Below are 20,513 nucleotides of genomic sequence, written 5' to 3' on the forward strand. Positions count from 1 at the left end.
CTACTAGTGTAGTCTATGAGCATTCTGTAAAGACTTAAAAGGAATAAAAAAAGGTCACTCTAGCGATCATACATAATTTTAATTACTTTTGTTATTCGCACCCTGGGTGCGCCGTAGAGTTAGGCAACTGCTTTTTCACAAAAGTATGGATGGTCATCTACTTACGTATTGTACGGCGGAAGTGGACCACCTGGTATAATGAATAGCTTCAAGCTTCAATTATTAATGTCGCTCAAAAACTGGAGGGAGGCTACGCCCCAGCCTAGATCTGCGCTGAAAATGATATTCTGTAAATAATGATGTTTAACATTATACTCAAAATACTCTACTTAGCCAGTTACGAGAGGGACATTACGAGAGGGACACGAACACCCACAATTTTGAACAGTTAATAATGTCCATGCTCTTCAGTGGCACTCGAACCCCCAATGAATTACTCCTCGTGACCCAAAGTTGTGCATATGATACTACTCGGCTATTTTTACTGGCACCAGTGAGCTACTGTGTCCCCTTAAATGAAAACAAGTAACGTATCTATTGCATGTAATATTTATCTTCCTTGATCTGTGACTAGCCAACGTCCTAGGCTCACTGGAATTCCACTTTTCCTGTGATCAGCAAAGTCAAGCAGTGCCATGTCTCTCAGAGAAAAGATGAGTGACCGTTCGTACTCACCATATAACATTGACATTGCGGCGTCTACCCAGCTTCGTGAGGATAACTGAAGAGCTACTTGAAAGAAAGAAAGAAGTAGCGAACTCCGGTTTAGAAAGCCAAAATTAAAGGCTTACGTCATACCAAAAGTGTGAGTGTCAGAAGTCGGCTGGATCTCTAAGGCCTTTACCACCAGGAGTCTAGTTTTCTCATTTTTTTTCTTTAGTTCTTTAGCTTATCCTGAAGGAATTTTAGCATTAATTGTATACTGAAGGGAAGTTTGAAGTAGAATATTTCATCTAACGTTAATGAAATGGAAGGGAAAATAAAATAATTCTATACGATTTTTTTTTAAATAAATGATATTCAAATCAGATTAATTCATTTGTTTGGATCTTAACATCCATTTAAAGCTTCAAGGTTGTATGGGGCTTGAACATACGGCTTAACTTGAAAATCAAGTTATATGATCTCCTACCAGAAACCGAACCAGTCTCTCCCGGGCCGAAGGAGCGTACATTGATCACATAGACACAAGAGAACAATCTTATTCAAATTAGGAACAGCAGCGAAAGATGCATCTTAATTTCTGACACCCTACAAAAGCTACCCTACAATGCAGTTACTTGAACGTAAACTAAATAAAACATAAAGACACCTGCACGAAAGTATCTCGCTTCCATTTCTTAAATTAAGTCATATTATGCTTCTTTTGACTCGAAAAATATCATTTTCGAAAGCTTGACTTAAATATTTGTTATGCGGAGACTTTTTAATACATAGAATATCAATGTGTTAATGGCTTTTGCATAAATTTCTTACGGCAGGGATGAACATACTTTCTGAACCTTCAATAATCTCACAAGGGACCTTGTTCTGATGTCACACGAATTGTAGAATGAGACTATGGTCAATCGATTTGCCTTAGTGAATACGAAAATTCATAGGCGGGAAAAACCCTCGATCCCAACCGTTCCGTACTTATTCAGGGGAAGTAGGGACACTGCCAACACAACATGTTGTGAATAATGAGACGAAATATGGGACGAGTTTGATGAAAATATGCATAGAAGCACAGTTAAACATATACTACAATGTGACATTACATTCAACAATACTCTGACAAGTGAGAGCAGAGGCGTAGCACGTAACGAGAAAGGAGGAGAGCCGGTAGCGTGGAGTATAGCGTAGGAAAAAAATCCATAGAAGGTAAGCGCACATACCAGCCAGACTTGAGGGGAATAGCATAGTAATATATCATGGGCATAATCAAGTACATGGTTGGAGAGTAGAAAGGCAAGGGGGCAACGGCCCCCTCACCTTCCTGATCTGATTTTTCCATGTATAGTGGTGTAGTGGAGTTTGCAGGGCATTCACACAGGGCGTATATTGTTGTCTTACTTTTATGTAACCATCACCATCATCATCATCATAAGCATATGAAAATGAATGTCTACATGTATACAACAGCTTATACACATCGGACATTACGAGGGGAAGGGGTCCGGATCCCAGGAACAATCCCCTCTATAGCTCTCTGCCTTCCATTTCCACTTTCACGGTGTTGTCTACAGACTGTTTTATAGTTTGTGATTGATTACTTGACCGAGTATTATTACTGTACAATTTCATTGATGTCTTGCTTCTCGGCTTTCCTCAATTATATGATCATTTTTACTTGCGCGTACTCGTCTTCCTCTCTGTCGTTATGTGCTACTCCTCTGCCCTAATTTGTCAGAGTATTGTCAAATATAAAGTCACATTGTAGTACAGGTTGTGCTTCTACGCATATTTTCATCAACCCGCTCCATATTTCGTCTCATTATCCACAACGTGTAGTGTTTCCAATGCCCCTACTCCCCCATAATTATGAAACGGTTGCGATCGAGAGTTTTCCCCGCCTATGGATTTTCTTATTCACCAACACAAAACGATTGGCCATAATCTCGTTCCATATTTTGTGTGACACCAGAAAAAGTTCCCTTGTCACGTAAAGAAAGTACTTTGTTCATCACAATGTTTTCTGAATCATGACCGGTCGTCAGTCGAATAATGCAACCACGGTGCAGTAGTATATCTCTCGCCTCTTTACAAACGGTTTCTGGTTCGTTCCAGACCATGGATTGTGGCAGACAACGTCATATTTGTGCGTTTTCTATGTTTTCCTTCTACTACTTTTTCCATCATTCATCAGTTTTTACCAACTTCCGCATAACAGACGTTACACTAAATAAAGATTTTCAAATTTCATTTTCAAATTATTAAGAAAATAGTATGTTATATTCAAGATCATGACTTAAAAAGTGGAACGGTAAAATTGTAATCATTTTATATATTATGTACATAAACTTGACGCATTAATGTATAATTTCATGCAAAGTAAGATTAATTCAGGGTTTTATCTATGTGATATGAAGTACAGATCTTTTGAACAACGGCACAGAAACACGCCTGAACGTTAAAAACACACTTATTTCAGAATGGTACACAGGGGAGATTGCCATAAAAAAAAAAGCTGTTTTCGCTTCAATGCAGTACTGTGAATCATTCAGATGACTTTTCTTAAAGGAGCGTGGGATGCGTCGTGTTTTGGAATCAGCTGTTTTCCGTTAACTTATAAAAAAAGAAAAAAACATCAACAGAATAACCTTTCTTACCAACTCAAACTGTCGATAACCTCAATGAGCTCACATTGTCTCAGTGGCTGACCACGTACCGTTAGTATGTTTGTGGTACTTGCTTCGATTCTAGCTCGTACTAAGTAGGTTTTGTGGTAGGCAAACTTTGTGTTAAAGTTTACTTTGGTTTAACCCGTTTCCTCCCACTTTCTTTATTCCATCATTTCAATCATTATCATCATCATCGCCGTTTTTCTCTTAGCCTTGGTTCACAATCATCGAACGCAAAACTAGAAGATTCATTTCATTCGGAAAGATAGTCTCAATTATTACTTCCTCACTTGGATAAATAAAATAAAAATTAGGGACCACGATGGTTCAGTGGTAGAGCGCTTCTCTCGGGTGCGTGGGGTCCCTGGTTCGATCCCGGGCAAGTTAATTTGTGGTGGACAACATTGTGTTTTGGGGTTTTCTAAGGGTACTCCCGTTTCCTCCCAATTTCCCATTCCACCAACTCTTTCCTCATCATTCACTTACGTTAATCATCGTCTCCCATAGCATAACGGACATAAATGTAGACGTTAAAGATTTCATTTCATTCCATTTCAAAACGTAAATTGGCAGAGACTATATATTTTATTGAAATAAATCTTGCACATGTGAAATTAGCACACTTAACGCTTTAAAGCTAGTAAACTAAATTCTGTTGTTAAATTTTAAGAATCACTAGCATCTGTAACAACATGATTTATTAAAGATGAGACGCATGCGATGTGTATTAATGGTTAGAAACCTATTATAAATTTTAAAACACTTGTAGTAAGTAAACACTGTTTTAAATTTGTTCTTTAAAAAACAATAGGTATAGAGGTCTCAAAATTTTGCACGATCTTTATACTTTTGAAGCAATTTCCTACCACAATAACAATTCTAAAGCTAATATGAATTTTAATATTAAAAAATCAGAAATAGTCTCCAATTTTCAGTCATAAGAAAAAATAGGGCCTATTAACTATAAGTCATTGTGCTTTTAAGAAAATTAAATAGTTATTAGTTTTTTTCCTTCTTCGTTATATTTGTTCTTGCTCCTTCCTGTCTCTTACACAGAGAAAAAAGTAGGGTGGCGTACGTAATAGCGTAGGTTACATGCGTAAATCCTGTAAATTTGGACTTAAAGTAACTACATATAACATCCTGAGCAAACGTATAACTGAAAACGTATGTTTTATAATACTGTCCGTATAAGTGTTCCATCTATATGTACTTTCCGTATGAAAGAAATAACTGTATATAGGTGGTAAGAATCTCACATACAGATGGACGTATATAACATATAGCTGACGTATGCAATATACGGAAGACTGTTAGGTGTCATACATCCTACAGTTGCATGATGTAAATCTAAGCGGGAAAAGGCAGTACGTATATAGCATACAGATAAGTATGCTCCGTACAGATTTTCGTAGTAAACATATGGCTTCCCTATATTTAGACAATATACCAACCGCTGTCCGGATAATGGATTTTTCTCAGTGTATCACATTTTCTTCCGCCTACAGAATTTTATTCATCTTCTCTATGCATATAATTCAATGGTTTCTAGCTATTTTCCATAGCTTTTCCAAACTGTTAATACTTCTTTCTTTTACAGTGCAACATTTATTAATACGCTGTCTGTTGGTAATATGGTTCGATTGCGATGAAAGCATATGTGGCTCATGTTTTACGCTAAGCTCTTGATTTGCCTGTAATTCAGTTTCTATACGGAAAAAGGACAAAAAAATTGAAGCAAAGGATACGAAACATTTAATGAGTTGAACGAATACATTTTAATCTATTTAATTCCGGCTCTATGTAGACATTTCTGAGTCAAATACTAAAAATAAATAAATAAATAAATAAATAAAATAAAAAAATTGAAAGCTAACCACACTCGTACCAGACTTACCTCAAATGTTGTCCTTCAGAATTAACGAGTTCGAAGGTTCTTTTTCATAAAGTTTTAATTTCTCATGCCCAACCTTTCTGACAGTTATTATTTATTGTCTTAGTTGTTGAAATAAAGATGGTTTAAGTACAGCCACATTGCAATTTAAGTTTGATTTACTGAGAAGAGTAATAAATTAACAATTCGTCTCAGAAATCCGAAACTGTTAGTTTTTAAACCAGAAGAAATTAACAATTAACTATGTAATATCCACACGTGTTATGAACGATTAAATGTTAATTGTAGGATATATTTCCCAATAGCTTACGTCCTCCTCGTTGGTATAGTAGCTAGTAAATGCTCATTTGACACACGTGGTCCTGGGTTCGATTCCTGCAGAGAGTGCACAGGTTAATTTCACAATTATTCACATGCATTAATCATTTGTCTCCCTTAGTATAAACGGTACAACCGTGAGACTTTAAACTAGGAAAAACTCATTCTCATTTTCTTATAATAGCTTACCAACTGGTGGTAATTTTTAGTTTCAATCTGAAAGACATTCAAAAATATTTTGCATGTTCAAAAACTTTAAATAATCCTTTACTTAAAAGCAGGAAGCTTCTACCATTACATGCGAAAGCCTTATCATAGATGACGTCATAGAGACCGTAACTGTTCTATGTTGCCAAGTTTACCTTTCAAGCATAAAGCAGTGGTGCTATTTCCTGTGGTTCTTTCTTTCTTTTCTTACCTACTTTTACACGCCTTCGAGCGAATGGCATTTTTCAACATTACGTAGTAGGCTTGTTATATTTCGCACTATATATATTTCCATTGTATTGTTCCCTGCTATAATGAGCATTAGTCAAAACATTCTTTCAGTAGATAGGAGGGTAAGGGAGCCTTCGAAAGCAGTATGCTGAAAACGAATACCTATCTTAACGGTTAACCTTGAACAACGAGCGAGCTCTTCGTAGACTCGTGTGACTCATGACTACAGCATTTCCTTTCTGTACGCGCGTTCAAATCCTCCACTTTCAGGGTCTCTTTTTATCAAATCAGAGCAGTCGTTGATATTCTACTTTAATAAAATAGGATTCTATAATTCGAGGTTTCCTTGTTACACAATAACAGAAAACACAATCCGCATTAATCCTTACGATAAAAATCATATCTATGGATTTCGTTCATGCGAAACTGTACTTGCAAGTTATGCTAAACAAGCGATTATCCATACCCGCTCCTAGTTTAGTGTCTCGTTCATCCCTGTGGCCATATGAGACGCAGATCGATAATGTAACGTGAAATATGAACTATGTCAACTGACACTGGGAATCGAACCCTTGTCTCCGCGTCAACGATTCGTACGCTGACCAGATATACTAGACTTTGTAATATGAAATTTTGATAATGACAATATCACTTCCACTATACTGGAAACATATTAAACTTTTACTCCACACAGAAAATAACTAAATAAGCTTTACTTTCTAAAAATATGTAAATCAGTGGATGCGTATGATTATTCTGTTTTAAGCAACACAGCAGCCATACTAATATAAAAATTCTACATTTAAAATGACAAGAATCTTTTTACTGCACGAAAAATATTATATTTCATAACATATTACACATACAAAAAAGTAACTAAGTAAACTTTATTGTTTTTAAAAAAATACTCAATAAACCACTCTGCCTGTAACGATGTATGTTTATGACTCTTCTCTTTAAATCCTAGGACTAGTATGATCACGTGACAAGAAAAGATGACGTAGTGGCCAGAACCTATCTTTCGTTGGAAATGGTTCGTTAAAGTTATATCATTTAAATAGCGCTCTTAAGTTTTCTCTGGTTCTGTTCCTAAAAATAGCTTTTTACCAAATCACAAATATTTTTCAGATTATTATTATTATTATTATTATTATTATTATTATTATTATTATTATTATTATTATTGTTATTAATGTATCAAAAAGCCTTTAACCTCCTGACAGGTTGCTGACCAAGATTTTTTTCTTACAACAATAGTGCAGGTATTAAAATAAGCATTTTTGTATTATTTTTTTCTATATTGAAGTTTAGCGTACTTTTCAGCAGTGAAACTATGAGACGTGGATGTACATTTTAAGATTATATCCGAACTATTGTAAGCATTTAGTGCTGTCCCGCAGGAAATCGAACCGAAGTTTACGTGTATCAAACGGGCTCGTGCTAGCTACTAAACCAACAGTAATGGCCGAAATATTCAAACAACAGAATAAGACAACATTAGTTGTTCGCATTAATTTTGCAAATTTGATCAATGAAAAACTTATTGTGACTCACTTTTATATTGAGATTGTCTACTGTAAGATTCTAAGTAAAATTACAAGATATCGCTGGCAAACCATCGATGTTAAATTATAGTGATGCACACGTAGAAGAACAAGGCTGTTGTTCAATTTAACGATAAAGAATATCCATACAAGTGACAATCAAAATAACGCTATACTTAAATTTGAGAATTTCCGTGAGACGGTTCTTCTTGTCCGTTATTTTGCCTGACGTCAGATACTAGAGCAAAACTGTAAAAAATAACGAAAATTTTAATGTAGTTTCCATGCCTCAAGTATAGATTTAATCTCCAAATTTACACTTCTAATAAATCTGGAAATTACCATTTTTGCTGGTCTAGTGGCTTATCGCGCGCGCTTTTGGCGGAGAGGAATTCAGGTTCGGTTTCTCGTGGCAGATCATTGAACACATTACGGTTGTTCGGGCTGAATTTTAAACTGTAGATCCACGTCTTATATAGACTTGGTGCTCAAAAGTGCTAGTAAATTTCAACAAAGAAACAATACCAGAAGTAGTAGATTTAAGAACTACCGGTTTCAAAGTTGAATATTTATAAAATAAAATCTGAGAGATACTGAGAAATGATTCCTTTTAGTTCCATCTCCGACTTTCTCCCTCTACTGAAACAAGAAATAACAAATTTGTTTCCGGTTTCAATATTGAATCCTTATAGTCTGCTTGTCCATAATGGTTTCACTTTGCAATATGAAACGCATTTGTTCCTTTATTTAAACTCAAGAGTTGCCTCTGTTGTGCACCAATTCTTTCATAATACAGCCACACACACACACACACACACACCGCACACACAAATATATTTCTGTGCACTGGACTCCAGGATAAGAATTCGATGTATTTTGTTACACAGAATCCAAATTTCGACACCCCAGAACGGTTGACCGTGTCAATGTTTTGTGAGTGATTTTGGATAGGGAGAATACATGTTTTTCGGCCACAAAACTAAATTGACACGGTAAATCTAATGAGGTTTCGAAATTTGAATTCTGTGTAACAAAATACATCGAATTTAAACCCTGGGATCCGGTGCACAGAACTTTTTTCTTTTTTTGTGTGTGTGACTGTGCTATGTGTATCTTCCCTATCGAAAATCGCTCAAGCTTTTTGCCCTAAAATAATTGACACGGTCAATCATCCTGGAGTTTTGACGTAACATCTACGTAACAAAATACATCGAATTCAAACCCTGGGATCCGGTGCACAGAAATTTTAACTTTTTGTGCGTGGCTGTGTAATCATTCACATTAAAACGATAGAGTGAAAGCACATTTGCCAATAATAGTTGGTTCAATATTATTGAAAAGCTCAGACATAGTACTTCGGAACGTTTCCAACAAACGAGAACAAATAAGATAGTCTAGTCAAGGAAATAACTGTATATGACTTGTGTTATTGCTTTGTCAATTTATCATTCTCTTTTTCGGTCGCATTCTCTGAAACGCCGAAATTGTAACACTAAATATTGTTAATATCGTATATGGTTGTCGGTGACCCCACGTAGCGTAGTCGCTAACACACTCGTCTCTCGTGCGAGCGGTCACCGGTTCGATTGCCAGTGGGAAACTCGGTTGAAAAATTGTAAAAGATTTTTCATGCCAGCCATCCTTTGTGAGGTTTTCCTGGGTTTTTCTCATTCACACCAGTCAAATACCGGGCTGGTACCTAACTTATAGATCCCAGACCGCTTCCTTCCTTCCCTTTCCTCAGATACTGCGATCGCCGAGGAAAGTCATCCCTCATACGTGACGTGCTAACATGACCATAGACACCGAAACCCAGAAATCTAATTCCTAATCCTAATCTCGTATATGGTTGTTGCTGTGATTAGAGTTTAGTTATTCTTAGTTATACGTCTTAAAGTCTAGTATAAAAATATCCTCTTAGGTAAATATTAAATAAATTGTTTAATTGTAACTAGAAAAATATGAGAGGAGAGATATCATTGAGTGGAAGAACCATTTTAAGTAAGTATTCGGTCAGAATGATATTATCTTGGAGTAAAATAATGTATAACAGTAGTCTTCAAAATGAATTCTAATATCAGCTGATATTTATTCTAATGTGACTGAATATTACCGACATTCTCTTTACTTCTACGATGATCAACAAAGAAATACAATCTTGTTGAAATTAGTTAATTTAGAGGATTTGGGATTAAGAATTAGATTTCTAGGCTTTCGGCATCTATGACCATGTTAGCCCGTCTCAAATGAGGGATAACGTCCCTCGCTGATCGCACTATGCGAGGAAATGATTGGTGAAAAAGGAAGCGGCCAGGGAGCTGTATGTTAGGCGTTTGCCTAGTGTGATTGAGGAAAACCCAGGAAAACCTCACGCAGAATGGCTGCCTTGTAAAAGATTTTACACTTTTTCGACTGGGTGTCCCCACCAGGAATCAAACCCTGGATCCCTTGCACCAAAGATGAGAGAGTTAATGACTACACTACGCGGGGTCACGAAATTAGTTGATTTCAATATTATTGTGTTTGCTCTCATACCTTTTGCAAAGATAACATTTGTGTAGTGGTTCTCCGTACAATAGCACATTAATGTAAGAATGATGAAACTTACTTTGTTCTTTTTTTAAAAAAAGTTTTGCCTCCTTTTTCAGCACCTAGGTTACATAAAATGTGGATCTACAACTTAAGGTGGAATCCAACCGTCTTGGTGCGCTCAGATTGTAAATGCTCCCTCAGCATGAATCAAATTCAGAACTACGTACACGAAGGGCGAATACGCTTTCTACTAAACCATCAAAGGGGAATATGGTGAGATTTCTTTGTCAAATGAAGACTAGTATATATACAGATACAGTTCTTTATTCACTAAAACTAAAACCATCTTTTACAAATGAGTTCTGTCACTACTGTACTGCTTGGAATGAAGAATGGTCATTGAGTTTCCACGGAGTTTCCCCATTTCCTCCAGCATTCTTATTCTACTAATATTTTACAGTCATTCACGTTCATAAATAACCTGTTTATTGTAGCTTAAAGGACGTATACGTGGGATGCTAAATTAAAGTTTTATTTTTTGTTTATTTCAAGCAAAATGTGACATCTGTGTTTATTTCACGTCCAATTTTTCACTTAAAGCCCAACATCCATAAGATGTCTTTGAAACAGTGCAATTTATGCAACCCGCACAACTCATGCTATTGGCAGGTTGCAGTTTCAAGGGTAAGTTTGAAATATTTACGTCATATTTCCCACCATTTCATATGTAAAGCTACATATACAAAATGCTCTCCCAGCTGATTTAGGTAGCTATGACGCACCATTGGTGCTCTAAGTCCTGGGTTTCTTTCGAGGTGGGGAGCATTGAAATAAAAACACACTACAATGGTTCAGAATCTACATTAAATCGTTGATCCACGTCTTACGTATATAATCGGTGCTTTGAATAAAAAAAAAATGAAATGAAATCTTTCAGTTTATCGTCTCTTGTTTATGCCCTTTAGTCTAAGGGAGACGATGATTAAAGTAAGTGGATGATGATGGACGAATTCGTGGAGTGAGAAAGTGGGAGGAAACGGGAGTACCCAGAGAAAACCCACTGACACGCTGTATCAAATTAAGTGAAATCTGTAATTTTACGACCAAAGGATATTTTGGTAAGTATTGATGGAATGATATCGTGGTGGTGGAAAGAGAAAATAATTTAAAGAAAATCGCAGCTCAGGATGTTGTTCACTTTAAACTCAGATAGCATGAGATCGGACCATAAACTCTAGCAACAAAAGTGACCATTCTATCACTGAACCACCGTGCACTCTATTCCTTTCGGCATCCCGGCTTTTTGAGGTATTTTTTAGACTTTCAGTCAAGCAGCTAGTGCATCGTCACTATCTATCCTAGGATCATGGATCATACCCCATTCTCTTCAGAATAGAGATGCCTTTCAAATGGCACCACTTGCATGCTCACACCATATACCAGGAGAGGGAAAATGATGTCAAAGGGAAAATTTTCGGAAGGAAATTTTTTTCACATTTTGGCCCCCTCTGGAACGGCCCTGTGTGAACGTAGAGATCTAAAAAAATCTGATAAATAGTACTTGGTATACTAAATGTGTGTGCCAAATTTCAAGTTTCTATCTTAAATACTAAGGGCGGGAGAAATTTTATCAAGAATTTCCACAATGCCCCAAATTACCAAAAAACACCATGATCTCAGGTAAAAAATTTCCTGAGACATCTCTATTTACCCTAGGACTATAATCTGCCAATAATTCTCTTCAGAATAGAACTGCCTTTCAGGCGGTACCATTCACATGTCTTCATCATGTATCTAAGGCGGGAAATTGCCAATATCCCTTTTTTCAACTTTTAGCCCCTCTGGACCCCCCTGTTTTAACGCATAAATCTGAAAAAATCTGTTAAATACTACTCGGTGGACTGAATGTATGTGCACAATTTTAATCTTCTAGGTGCAGAAATAAGCCCGACAAAAATATATATATATCGACAATGTCCCATATTCCCCTATACAGAAGTATATTTTGATAAAAAAAATCCCTAACACATCCCTAATTACCCTAGGATCATGTTTCGCCCATCATTCTCTTCACAATAGAACTGCCTTTCAGACGGTATGACTCACGTGTCTCCATCATGTATCTAAGGCGGAAAAATCCCGAAAAAAGGGATTTTTTGGTCTAAATATCTTTTTTTAAAAAAAACTTTTAGCCCCTCTGGACCCCCTTGTTTTAACGCAGAGATCTGAAAAATCTGGCAAATACTACTGTGAAGGCTGAATGTTTATGCACAATTTCAATCTTCTAGGTGCAAAAGTAAGCCCGCCAAAAAATATATATAAAGACAATGTACCATATTCCCGTATACAGAAGGATATTTTGTAAAAATTCCCTGAGACATCCCTAATTATCCTAGGGTCATGTTTCACCCATCATTCTCTTCAGAGGATTTTTGGGTAAAAATATCCCTTTTTTCAACACTTTGCCCCTCTGGATCTCCCCCTGTTTTAACGCAGAAATCTGAAAAAATCTGGTAAATACTAGTCGGTAGATTCAATCTTCTACGTGCAAAAATAAGCCCGCCAAAAAATAATGAACATAGGCTTAATAAATGAAAAAATATATTTTAGAATTATGACGTCATCACATCCTATGTCTCGACGCAGGAAGGTGTGAAACCATAGGTCTTCTACAATGCCTCTGGACTTGAAAAAAAAAACGGACGAAAAAGCTCAAATAGGAGAGTTATAACGCAATATACCATGAAAAACCCATATGGTACAAATTGTACCATAGGATGCCCAAAGGGCTATTTACACGAGATTGGATAATTGAAATATCGTAGAAGCTAGACTCATCAGGATGGCATGTATCATTCCGAGGTTAGATTCCTACGCGATGAGTGTAATAACTCCAGTGTTTATTTTATCATTGGTGTCGGTGAGATACGTTGAACAATACTGTCCAAGTGTTAGTAAGATTTAATGTTTGGAAAAATGAAATGAATGGGGATCAGTCGTAGAGCGCTCAATGAAATCTTTCATCTTACGTCTGATGGTTATGCCAGCTAGGCTAAAGGAGATGGTAATGATGAGAAATGAATGGAATGGATGAATGAATAAAGTGGGAGAAAAGAGGAGAACCCGGAGAAATCCTATGCACACCTCAAAGTCCTATGTTTAACCAACCTCAAAGTCCACTTGGCGCTAGCTGGGATCAAATCGAGGACCCCACGCACCAGAGGTGAACGCTCCACCATTGAGTCACTGTGGCTCCCGGTAAAGTGATCCACTGTGGTGCTTGGGGTCTCTGGTTCAATCCCACCTCCCGTCAAGTGACTTTGTAGTGGGCAAAGAGGGTGTGTGTAAGTTTTATTGTGATTCTACCATCTCCTGTCACTATATTCATTCCACTATTTCTTTCATTATCATTTTCGTTACGAACGGAGCATATTCGGGGGACTTTAAACTAAAACAATGGAAGAAGAAAGGAACAATAAACGAAATAAAGTTTCTAGGTTTGGGTACCACGAATGTGCATTTTATTCTAAAGGAGCGGATATTTAGCTAAACTGAGGGACAATGTTAGAATTCTTCGATCGAGCATATACGAGGAACAGAAAAAAAAAAACGAGAAATCTCACGGACAAAATCTCGAATAGTAGACGATCAACAATGGACCCCTCCAGCTACAAGGTTACGCCTTACTACTGAGCTGCAACGCCTCTATACTATATAAAGTTATATTCTGTGGTAGTGGAGACTAACATTGATTGGAAACACACGATTCCCGTATTGCTATGTCCTATCAATTAAATATTACTACATGTATAATGCTGTGACAGTGATGTTAGATCATTTCCACTTTTCCCGATCAATTGATGATAAATGATAATAATAATAATAATAATAATAATAATAATAATAATAATAATAATAATAATAATAATAATAATAATAATAATAAAAATAGTAATAATAATAATAATAATAATAATAATAATAATAATAATAATAATAATAATAATAATAATAATAATAATAATAATAAGACATTTCTTGATGGATCAAGAAAGCCGGCATCTGCGTGGCTAGCGTGCGCGACCTTAGTGCACGAAGTTTTGGGTTTGATTCCCAGCAAGACGGCCTTGAAATTTGAGTATTTTACTCTAATTTTGATTCCATTTTAAATTGTTATTTCACACCTCATAGAAACTTGATGCTAGAAAAAGAAAGCGAAACTCAAATCAACCAATCTAACAGCTGTTTGAATTCGTAGAAATTGTTTTTTTTCTAAAGTGCAGTTAAGCAGATGGTTAGGGTTAGCATAAGGAATTATATTTCAAGGCTGTCGGCGTCGCGGTGGCTCAGTGGTAGAGCGTTCACCTCCGGTGCTTGGGGTCCCTGGTTCGATCCCAGCTCGCGCCGTGTGGACTTTGTGGTGGACAAACACCGTGCTCGTTGGTTTTTCTCGGGGTTCTCCCGTTTCCTCCCGCTTTCTTCATTCCACCATTTCACCAGGCCATTTCTCATTATCACCGTCTCCTTTAGCCCAACCGGCATAACCGTGGGACGTTAAACTTAAAGATTTCATTTCATTTTTTCATCTATGCCTATGTTATCCCGTCATGCATGACGGATGACATCCCTCGGCGATCACGAAACTCGGGGAATTGGGGAGGAAGAAAGGAATCGGGAAATATGGAAGCGACCTGGGGCATTATGTTGGGTACCATTTCGGCATTTACCTGGTAGGAATGAGGAAACTCCAGGATAATATCACAGAGGATAACTGGCCTGAGAACTTTTTTATACTTTCTCGACCGAGTATCACCGCCTAGACTTAGGGCCTTAGGATTTAGATTTCTGGGCTTTCGGCACTATGGTCACTTAGCCCGTCATGTATGAGGGATGACGTCCCTCGGCTAGTACATTATCCTGGGAAAGGAACAAAGGATTGGTGAAGGAAGGAAGGAAGCGGCCTAGGACATATATGTCAGGTACCACCCCAGCATTTGACTGGTGTGAATCAGGAAAACCCAGAAAAACATCACTCAGGATAGCTAGCCTGGAAAAGCATTTACATTTTTTTCGACCGAGTGCCCCCACCGAGAATCGAACCCGGGACCGCTCGCAAATTATCACCATCTAGAATCGAACCCTAAACCAATTGCGTCAAAGGCAAGAGCGTTACCGACTATGCTACATGGAGCCACAAACGGAAGGTTAAAATAATAGGCATTACACAACAGGCAGTTCTGCAGGTTATGCTGTAAATAATGTATTTGTGATTCATACAAATTTAAAAATATAAGAAAGAGAACAATTTCATAAACAAAGCCTAAGGAGCAAAAAAGGAAGAAAGAAAAGAAAAAAAGAAAAATAAAAGAAAATAAAGAAAAAATAGATACTACATAAATGACTACAAAGCTCTTCTGTAATTTGGAAATATACAAGATGCAGTACATAACGACATTTGTCAAGCTCTAGTCCATTAAAAATATACTTCAGCATCACAGTACACACAAGTTTTTTGTATGAATCAAAAACTATTGAGAAGTTGTTTCTAATTTAAACTTGTGTTCAAAAAACTAAAATATTTTTACTTAAGGGGAGTCTTTATGAACGTGTTTTTAATTCTTTTTCTGGTAAAACGTGTTGTATCCTATGAAGTTGCAACTTAGTTGTTCTGTATAATTAACCTATTATTCTCGATAAACAGTATATATTAACCTATTAACCCGATACCTATTAACTCGATAAACAGTATATATGAGTGACACTTCGTCCTGGGTTTGACATCCAGCCAGAGAACTTCTTCCTAACAACAATCGCAGTGTCTTGTTTAGAATTAATTTATTAGTTTCAAATCCAATGTCAATGACTAATACGCTAATAAAATCGTACTTGGGAAAGCTGAATACTTACTTGAACTTCTATTTAAATTACGTCACACACATAATGCCTATACCGCCTGTACAGAGTATCTTTCACGAAACTATTGAATATAGACAGTAAATATTTTATATTCTATCACACGTTAGAGTAATCAGATTTCATAAACTAATATTAAAATCTGTGAACAGAACTTGGAATCATGTATCCCATTTCAGCGTTAGGAAAGTTGTATATTTTAGTTTTCAGAATAATTAGTGAGAGAAGTTCATAGTAGTTTTTCTTTATTTAAAACATCGTTAACTAATATTTAATGGACGGTGAAAAATGGAATTGAAGTAACTAATTAATTTGACGTTGAGAAAATATGAAGGTAACTCACTTTTAGTCTGTTTACTTTTGTTTTAAAGGTTTCAGCGTCGCCCATACCAAAGAAATGACGTGTACTACTATCGCGTAATGGTACACATGATACAATATCGGCCGCCATTTTATTATTCGTTGGGTGGGGAAAGAAAATATAAAATGGCTGACTTTTACCGGTGCCTGACAATTATTTCTTGCCGCATTCCATATTGTTGAAAAATTAAGAAACAAATGTTATTTTTCTGTGTATTCAGCCTCTGAAACAAGTGATTACTTTGTATTTAAAAAAAATGCTTGAATGAATTTGAAATCAGGAAGTGCCAGCCAATGCTTTGAGTTATGGGAGTTGGCATAATGGCTAGAGGACGCTTTAGAACAGTCAAAATGAGAATAAATGTTTTGTCATATGTAAGAGAAAACCTTAATGAAGGTGTCTACATTTACCTCGTAAATAAAAATTATTTTGCTACGGTGTACTTAATACTGTAGCAGAAAAAATGTCGGTCACTCTCATTTCAATCATGTTTTGTCTTGTGTTTGCAGCTTGAGCTATACTTACTGTAACACGTTCACATGCAAAACCGTTAAGTTTAGTTCATACACAACATCTTAAGATGTATACAGTATATTAACTATTAGTCTTCAAATACGATACAAATATAACTTCCATTTAATACGTTTTTGTGGTAGCTTGTTCCACTTCTATTTGTCAAGGTGAAAATATAAAACAAGCACTCTTTTTCACACTAAGTTATAACTGAGAAAAGAAAAAAAAAAAAAAAAACGTTGCCAGACGAAACAGAAAACACATTCATTTGTATATGCCTTAAGTTAATATATTTGAAGTAGTTTAACACGAACTTAAACTAGGAACCACGTTTTTTTTTTTTTACAGTTTTTCTTCTGTGCAGCAAAATTGACTCGAGAAATAAAAAAAACCCGTCAAATCAAAATAAGTTTACCGGTTTAGCAAAATAATAATAAAAAACTAATAAAATCTCAGAAACATTATAACAATTTTAATCGTATCAAACGAATTTGAATTAGCTATCTGATTTAGTTTTCAATCATTAACTTTCAGAAGTATCGTATCCGAAGACATTTTGTAAATATTATCAGTATTTCTTCTTAATGTACAGAATCTCTATAACTTTTTAAGTAGGCTTACCTTTTCAACAGAATTATTTTCATTATTCTGGCTCATTGCAACGCAGACGATCGGGAGAAATTACGAAAAACAATAAGCAATGAAACGGAGCAGGACGTCTTCTTCTAACTGCACTGAACTCATTGAGGAAAGTACAGGTTGCATACGTACTGTAAATCCTCAGCCAATCAGATCGCGTGGAAAGCAACATGTGATACTTCCCGCGCTTCAAGACGGAGGGGTTTATTTCAACAAGGAGCTTTGCGCGCCTTCCCTTTCCAACATGGAGGACAAACATAAACAGTTGGATGACGTAACTACTTAAATGAATATTGCTTCTGAATTGCATCAATTTGAACTTAAATATTAGATTCAATTATGAAAGCTAACGAAAATAATAAGTAATTGACTTTTGAAATATTTTTCAAATGCCACCTTAAAAAGACATTTTACAATTTGTCTGTAAAATATTATCTAATCATTATAAAATGAGTAGCTATTTTTATGATTGATAAAAGAGTGTGATACATAACACATGAAATAAAATTGATATTAAATTAATAATAAATATAATTCAAATAATTATCAACATAATAAGGCTCAATCGTTCATTTTTTCAGTATCAATGATAATTAATTCTTCTGATATTTAATGCTGTAATTTATGGTGTATGAAGGGTTTTCAGGAGATTCGTCAAAATTGTATTGAAAATTCATATAAAAAGAAAAAAAGTTGTATATTTCAAAGAAAATAGTATGGTTGAGTGAATTGCTTACCATGTTCAATTAATATCATACTCTTTCATGCCTTCGTGAATAAGTAACTAAGGCACATCGTTCCCACGATGTGTGGTTTCAGGTTTGATTGCCGATGGAGGAGTGTGCTTTGTAGTAATAGAAATTAGAGTAGTGGTTAGGATCCCACTTTAAGCAGTAGATCTTGTGTCATATAGATTCAGTGCCCAATAGGAACGGTAACCTTCAACAAGCAATCAATGTAACTCTCAGAAGAATTTGAAACTTGAATTATAAAGAGTATAGTTAGATAGGAAGGTGGAAAGTGCCCTTACACAGATTACTGTGATATTTATACCAAAGATTCCTCATATTCAAAGATAACTTTGACCTGAAGATAACTTCAAATTCCTTCGAATTTCGAAGTTATTGCTGAAAATTCGAAAATCAAAATTGTTCATATCTCGGAAACGACTTGAGTTACGAGATTGAAAGAAAATATGAGTAGAAAATATGAGGAGCTTGAAGTCCATTATAGGAAAAACAAAACAATGCATTCCTCTCTTCAAATTTCTAGTAAAAAACGTGTCGGACATTTTCGAATTCAAATCTTTTGATTGGTGTTTGAGTGACCACCATCTTTTTTCACCATAAAAGCAGCACCAATCCAACTATAGTATATTTGGAAAATGGTGTGATACTTTCAATGCAACTTGGTGTAAAATGAGGAAACCCAAAGTACGGACGCTGAAATGACGCCTGAAGGGCAGGCAACCCACGCTACACCATATACGTTTTGGTAAGCATAAATAAGTCAGAAGTCACAGATGGTAGGTTTTGAGTTTCTGATTTGTCATGAATGGCTCTACAAGGCGATATAACTCTAATAATCCTACGTCTTCCCAGAAGCCGCGTCAGAGTGCTAGTGCCACTAATTTTTAGTCTACCTTAGTAGGACACCAATAGTTTTAATTGTGATTTACATAAAACAACCTTTTTAATTATATATATAAAATGAAAAGAAATTTTTGAGTTTTACGTCCCACGGTTATGCCGGTTAGGCTAAAGGAGACGGTGATGATGAGAGATGAATGAAATGGTGGAATGAAGAAAGTGGGAGGAAACGGGAGAACCCCGAGAAAACCCACGCACACGGTGTTTGTCCACCACAAAGTTCACTTGGCGGGAGCAGGGTTTGAACCCGAGACCCCTAGCACCAGAGGTGAACGCTCTACCACTGAGCCAAATTATATATATAATGTATACCCACCCATATATAATGTACTACACGTTATACTGCACAAGATGATGATAATAAATATATGCAAAAAAAAAAAAAATGTTTCTATTGCAATGTCTTTCCTGAATTAGAGAACATTACAAGAAACATGAAGGACACGGTATGTGGTGTTCGACAATCCGTCTGCAAGGTTAACTTTGTATTTAGTGTTGTATGTATGCATATAAATATTTATTTCGTTATTTACATTTTTGCAAAAAAAAAAAAAAAAAAAGTGATATCATATATGCTTATCTTACAAACACGTATTTTAATATTTACGTTGGTGACACTAATAATTTACATGGATAACAATGTTGTCACTACAAACTTCAGTCCTACCAGGATGGTGCGGAGATAGTATCTTCTGTAAGTCCGGGACCACTGCCTTTCCAGATCCTGGCTCCTACGCTATCTTGGTTTGAGCTTTAGGTGCCGAAAGGCCTACATAAATTACTTTTAATCATAACAAAACAACTCTGAGGCGGAACAGCACATGAAGGACCACAGCCTGCTATGTGGCTTTTGCGGGAACCACGTGATCAGGACACCGCTGTTCCCTGTCACTTTGCGTACCCTTTCCGACAATGTTTACCGCCTGCACTCATTTCTAGAGGGTGCTGGGTTCGATTGCTGGTAGGTGAAATTGCAAATTAGACCTAAGCCGTAAGTCCCAGAGTCGATTCAGTCTGCGGATTTATCGAATACCATGTTCATCATGTTCCTTATAATGTTTTCTAATTCAGGAAAGACTTTGCAATAAACACACTTTGTATATTTTTTATTACCATCATCTTGCACATTATAACATGTAGTGCATTATATTGTCGCATGAGAACCAAAAGAACTTAACTCCAAAAATGTTTTCATTTTCTTTATGTTTGGATATAATTCTGAAAGCCCCAATTGGTGTAAATGGAACGTAACGCCACCTGTTCTCCTTGTCGATCATCTGTTGAAATGTAGCTCAATTACCATCTTATTGAAAACTCATCTTTCTAAGAAAATAATATTTTTGTCCTCTAACCTGTAAACCTACGAAAATGGAGTTACGTTCCTTTGGT

At 36.1% G+C, this 20,513-nt stretch overlaps 1 protein-coding gene across 4 annotated transcripts in view; it reads right to left on the bottom strand.

The window, feature by feature from the left end:
- LOC145687684 (uncharacterized) overlaps window positions 1-17,582 on the bottom strand; it is a 131,598-nt gene extending 114,016 nt beyond the window's left edge. For all 4 annotated transcript variants that reach the window (XM_081761142.1, XM_081761140.1, XM_081761141.1 and 1 more), the window contains exon 1: window positions 17,458-17,582. In XM_081761142.1, coding sequence (XP_081617268.1) covers window positions 17,458-17,493 — 36 coding nt within the window. In that variant the 5' untranslated portion in view covers window positions 17,494-17,582. The remainder of the gene's footprint in view (window positions 1-17,457) is intronic.
- Window positions 17,583-20,513: the final 2,931 nt, after the last annotated feature.

The sequence above is a fragment of the Thermobia domestica genome, chromosome 6 (genome assembly GCF_964235325.1).
Source record: "Thermobia domestica chromosome 6, izTheDome1.hap1.1, whole genome shotgun sequence".
Taxonomy (NCBI): domain Eukaryota; kingdom Metazoa; phylum Arthropoda; class Insecta; order Zygentoma; family Lepismatidae; genus Thermobia; species Thermobia domestica.